The sequence below is a fragment of the Athene noctua genome, chromosome 1 (genome assembly GCF_965140245.1).
Source record: "Athene noctua chromosome 1, bAthNoc1.hap1.1, whole genome shotgun sequence".
In the NCBI taxonomy this organism is placed as follows: Eukaryota; Metazoa; Chordata; class Aves; order Strigiformes; family Strigidae; genus Athene; species Athene noctua.
In genome coordinates, this window is record NC_134037.1 from 233,779,901 (window position 1) to 233,786,032 (window position 6,132).

The following is a 6,132-nucleotide window of genomic DNA, read 5'->3' on the forward strand; positions in this document are numbered from 1 at the left end:
CACAACATGGCACACACTTTTCTGTAAATGCTAATGGGTGGCTTTCAAGGTGCGTATCCTGGGACCCAAGAGCTACCTGTCTAGAGCTCAGTGGTAGAACTTTTTTTGACTGATAAAACCAGCCTTCTGCCCCCAGACTCACTCATGCGTAGTAACGGGCAAATGGCATGTTATCTCACTTTGTAGGTTAAAGTTCAGTGTGTACTCATGGGCCCTCACTCTTAGCTGAGAAGTTTATATAATGTAATGACCACAGAACAGGCTGGTTTCTGAGGCCCAGAATATTAACAGATCTCTCACTACTTCATAGGTAATGAGAGCAAAATCAGAGACTTACAGTCAAAATCACAGAAAGTGTTTTTTAATTAAAAATAGCTAATGGTTCCTGCTTGTTGGGCTTTGCTTTCCAACTGGGATTATGTAAAGCAAGGTTTTGCAGTGAGTATTGAATATCCTAATCTTTATTCCTTTGTTTGTCTTTTTCTAGGAGAAGCTCTGCCTACCACATCACATCCTAGAAGAAAAGGGCTTGGTAAAAGTGAGCATAACAGTACAAGCATTGCTAGATGTAACCACAGTGAAACAAGCTTTATTCACATGAAACTACTATCTCTGCTGTTACCAGCTCCACTGTGCCATCAAAGAAAAAAAGTACTGCCCATCTTTTCAAACTGCATTGGAAAAAGAAAAAAGTGCTCCAAGAGTATTCTTACACTTCTGATTTTAAAATCATCTTTCAGACTGTACATGTACATCGAACTACAAACCAGAAACTAAACATTTTCTAGAGCAGATTGGCACTTCACTGCTTTTATAGCTCACTTTGTACAGTACTTACTAAAACAGCCACCTCTCTGCCACTTAAAAATGTGTGGAGTACACAGCTGTCTTGCAGCAAGATACCTTTGCATTATTAAACTAAGAATCGGTGTAATCATTTGGGGGGGGAGCAGGGAGAGTAAATCAGACTTCTACCATGTTAGGTTTTTCTGCAGTCGCTTCAGGCTATTGCCTTTTAAAAATATCCAGACATAAAATATTTATATAAATATTATTTATTAGTGAGTTGTTATTCATCCTTTGGATGCAAACTGTAAATTAGGAAACTGTATTTTATTACTGCTTTTTTGTGGTTAAACACTTTATTTTAATATAAATATTTAGTTATTTTTTATTCTACTTGGTGTGCAGTAGCTCTAGATCTCCGTAAATTGTATTTTCTAATATGTAAGATAAAAAGCAAACAACATAGGTGCTTTTATTAAAAGGACAGCTAGCTGGAATGGCATTCTTTATTTCTTGAATTTGTGGAACATTGATAAAAATTTGTCTGCATTCCATTGAGTTTCCTACATTCCAGTAGCACTTTTCCCCCCACTAGACTAAATTGGCTGAAACTGAGAGCACACCCATTTTATTTGTATATAGATGTTTAAAAAAAAAGGAAAGATGTAAACTTGAAAAATAAATGTGAACACATATTTTTGATTGCTTATTTTACTATGCACAAGACATTTAACTTTTGCCACAACAAAATGAGTGATGTGCATTAGGATCATGTGTCTTGAAATATAATTTTGCACTGCAACTTGATTTCTTTTAAAGACTACAGCACTACAGAACAAATAATAAAAAATAGCACAAGAACGTTAAGAAGAAAATTTACCAGGTAGCCAAAAAATTCAATGATTCCTTCGAGAGGAGACAAAATTATTAAAATTGCCAAAGGCAGTCTCAAAGACCTGATCTTCCAGATCCAACCTGCTGGGTACAGTGCTTCTCCTAGTCTCCATCATTTTCCCACAGAATTAAGCACAATGTTCTGTGGTGAACATTTGCAGGATCAGACCTCTAATCCCACATCAGCAATAGTAAATAAAGTTCGTTTTCTTATCACTAAATTTTTTGAAGAGATTTTTTTTAAAAGCGTAATTTATTATTAAACCATCACATGTTTTAGATCCAAAAGCTCCAGCACAGCAATTCTCACAATATCTGGAACGTCCATTTTTCTTTCAGAGGAGAAGCTAGTGATGTAACTTCAGCAAGCAGGAGAGGAAAGCTGCAGGTGGTGAAGAGGCTAGCTGCTAGGGGTCCGTGGTCACACAAGCAGGTAGTTGGAAATGTGGAATGACAAAAAAGAGGCAATGTGGCGGGAGGACTAAATATTTAAGTACGAGAATGTGGAGAGAACTATTGCATAAAGACTTTTTGGAAGAATAATGCATACTTGCAACTACGATGTATCTGGGCAAAGCTACATGCATGTTCACACAGACACTGCATTTAAAACCACCAGTAATCCAATAGCAGGTTTTTAATGATTAATATAGTATTTGAATTCAGGCTACACTTTTTAATACCACAAATTGCCAATGTGCTGGCATGACAGCACTGTGTTAGGAGGATGACAGTGGACTCGCAGACAATGGGACGTACAGTAAGCATGGAATATCTAGTTACTTCAACCAAAGCAAAAGCATTTATTTTACAGAGGGAACATTGACTTAAATTGTAATTTTGATTGGCAGCTAGCATATTGTTTCCTATAACATGTACTGTGCACTTTAACACTAAATTAAAATGTATTTTAATATTTTACAGAGCTGCACAAATATCTGTTTTGTCAAAAAGCACGAACAATGTAAAGAAAATAAGTTTTCAAGTCAGAGTTTATCAAATTTTAAAAGCATTCAAAGATCAAGTATAAAAATAGGAATATTGATTTCTGCATCTTGAGGGATAAAATGCAGGTTTCCTGAGTATTTTTTTACAATGTATATATGGCAACATGAAGCTTTGTAATTATTATTTTGACAAATCTTGTTTTTTCATAATTAAAATCTTGGTTTTCTCCTGATAGTGTCTTTCAGTATTTGCTTGAAGTTGGCTGTAAATAAATAGCTCTAAATATTTTGTAATACAGTTTTTTTATGCAGTCTTAACCTGTACGTCTAAAATGAGAATCTTCACCAATCTTTGTACACTATTTATATGTGCAATAAAACATGCATGGCAAATCTATAATACCCTCAGCAGTGAACAGAATGTATCTAGAAAATCACTGTAGTTACAATTAAACTACATTATTTGTAGAAACCCTTTAATGACTACCCCTATGACTGACAGTTTCTTGTCAAAGAGATGGTGTTTGGAGAGCCCAACGCTGGGAACAATGCATCAGGGTTTGGGGAAGAGGAAGATGATGATGTGACACAAATAAAGGAATTTTGCAGCTAAACTAGGAAAAGGATGCAGCTGGTAACTGGTTCGGTGTCAGTTCCTGCAAATGAACTTCCTGCAGCTTTGCTGCCTCTGTTGCTTTAGATCTGCTGCTGGTCATGTAGTGAACAGCAGCAGCGGTGGAATTAACTGTGCTCCACTCCCAGGGCCAGGTGACCCTGCGGGCTCAGCTCGGGGAGAAGGGAGGCTCCACTTCAGTTTGCTCCTGCTCACAGCCCCCCTGGGACAGTCAGTTGGTTTCCTGCTTCCCACTTCTCTGCACAGTGCAACATTTTCCCTCCAGGTTCCCAGAGATTGTTCTGTAGGCTTTTGCTTTAGCCAACAAAACCTGATGATTTCTTTATTCTAGTGAATCCAAGTAATAATGCAGTAACACTTTGTGACCTGGGGATAACGCGGTGTGACTGGGCTGTGCCGAGCTGCTTTGCCCTTCTTCTGTCCCTGCTGATACAGGTAGTAGGGACCACTGCTTGCGGGTCATAGTATACAGCCTTCTCTTTCCCATGGGGGTTTCTAAAATCATCTAAGTACAGATTCTGCTCCTTTCTCTAATGAAGCGTCTTTACCTTAACCAGCTGATTTTATGGCTGTATTTGTTCACTTCTGGTAGGGGATTTTGGAAGGAGAGGACCTTGCTGCAATAATCTCCTGAGGAGATCCTGCTTTGGATTGCCGAGGGAGCATGGGCGCCCTTGTAGCTGTTGTGATCCGAAGCCGGGATGGACTCACTACTGCGTTAGAATCAGCGTCATTTAGTCAGGAGTCCTGCAGCAGTTCTGTGGTGCTGCTCCTCCGCGAGAGTAGAGCCCATTTAACAGCGGGCAGCGCTGAGGGCCACCTCCAGCTGAGGTGTGAGCATTGCCAACAGTAGAGCTCTGACAGCCTCACGCAATTCTTACCGAGTTGGTGCAGAGATGCTCGGGGGCTGTAGCCATCTGCACAACCGATTCCAGCACCCCAAGTCTGCTCAGCGGTCTGTGCTGTCCTGCATTTGCAGCCTGTGGACAAGGGTAGTTCAAGGGCCGCCTTAACCCTCTAGCACCAGTTTTGGAAGAACTCAGGGCAGTTTTTATAAAGCCTTGAGGTCCAAAGCAAGTTTGTGGGCTCACGAGGGCCCGTCGGACGCTTACCTGAGCCTGCTCCTGTTCACAAATGAGCAACTAGGAAGTCCTTCCCAAGGAGGAAGGCAGCAGAGCTTGTAAGTGCTCAGTTTTATCGAGAAAGCAAACAGTGTGGGAGGGCAGTCAGTTCTCAGGAGTACCAAGTGGACAGTATTTTCACCTTCGAAATTGTACCTGGGCAGTTGTTTGGGGAACCTGATAATGGTAATTGATGTCCTGCTGGACTATAAATTAACGATACAGGAAATAAAGCTCCCTACAACCATTCACAGTATAATGGGAAACTTAGAATTACGTCATATAAATTTATTAATTATAAAAGAGGGTGTTTCCCCCCTACACACAGGGAAAGCTGTTTCTTACCTGTCTTCTGGTGGTTTAAAAGCCCCTACAGTAAATTACAAGGTTAAACCTGCTTTTTAATCTCCTCTAATCTAATGTGTAGGTGCATACATTCCTGATAGAGAATGAAAAAAATGGGATGCCCCTTTCACTTAAACACAATCTTAAGAATGCATCAGGAAAAAAAATCCTAACTTTGACAAGACATCACATGAAAATGTTTATCATTAGATTTACCTGCACCAAGCTGAACATCCCGATTCCACTGCTACTCTGTCTGTAGTAGGGGGCACAAGACTGCAGTGCAAACACAGTGCACTTTGTTCTAACCCAGTAATTCATTTTCCCCCTGCTTACTGGGGGGGGGGGCAGGGGAGAACAACCAGAAGAAGCTGCGAGACATTAAACAAGCCTTTGAGCCAATTTTGCTGTTGTGGGAGTGGAAAAATTAAACATTTCGCAATTGTGTCTGAAAATTTTTATGTCAGTGCCCTGCTTTATAAGAAAGGAGGAGTCAGTGTCTATTGTAAATCCACACAGTGTGGAAAACTTGCATTCAGCATTTCGGAGAACTCACTCTTGCACCATGCAGTCATATCTTCCCAGCCTGCTAAGCTTACTTCACAAACAGGCAGATGCAAGATTGATAGAAATCGGTACGTAATTTAAGCCAGTCACCAGCAACAGAAATGTAAGTTCCCAGCATCAGTCTCCCTGCAGTCTGGAATCTGGCAGGGGCCAGAGAAACAGGAGAACGTTCAGCATTGCTTAGGAAAGCAAACCAATCCTACATCTACCCTAATATTTCCTCTGGCAAGAGTGAGTCAAGGTTTGAGCAATGATGCAGGTTCAGCTGAACCAAGGGAAAGCACATTTTTACAAGTGATCACATGAATGCAAGAGAAACAACTCCCTAGAACAACCCGTGTTCTTGCCCCGCACAAAGTAGCTGGCAGAATTATACCACTGGGAACTATTTTAGATCTACAATTGTCAGGCCTAAATACTGCCGTCTTCTGAAAAATAAGCATGCTCGTTTTCAACAATGAGGTATCAGATCATCTATAGAAAGGGATTGCTTCTTTCAAATCTATTTATCAGTTTCCTCTCAGTCCTCTTAAGTCTAAGAAACCCAGAAACACTGCACAAGCCTTTCACACTCAGCAACAATCAAAGGCAAGTGGAGGAAAAGAACCCCACCCCTTTACTACAGACTGCTTTCCTCACATGTTTTTTAAGAGGTCTTTAAGTATCACCCACAAAATACTCTCCAGATTACTTGTTTGTTGTTAATAATGCACCAGACAGAAAACTACTCTGCACAGCAAGCTTCTGTCTGTATTCTCCACCAGACTTTGTCCTTGGAATGTATTTAGCCAGGCCAAGGAAAAAACCCACCGACCACCACAGATTAATTATCTTGGTT

At 40.4% G+C, this 6,132-nt stretch overlaps 1 protein-coding gene across 7 annotated transcripts in view; it reads left to right on the forward strand.

The window, feature by feature from the left end:
- Positions 1–3,192, forward strand: part of LRCH1 (leucine rich repeats and calponin homology domain containing 1) — a 134,127-nt gene extending 130,935 nt beyond the window's left edge. For 6 of the 7 annotated variants that reach the window (XM_074912873.1, XM_074912903.1, XM_074912893.1 and 3 more), the window contains one exon: positions 488–594. Coding sequence is in view for 1 of the 7 variants with exons in the window: in XM_074912922.1 (XP_074769023.1) it covers positions 488–601 (114 nt within the window). In the remaining 6 variants the exon portion in view is untranslated. Of the gene's footprint in view, positions 1–487 lie in introns of all 7 variants that reach the window. The other variant, XM_074912922.1, reaches the window with a different exon arrangement.
- The last annotated feature ends 2,940 nt before the right edge of the window (positions 3,193–6,132 follow it).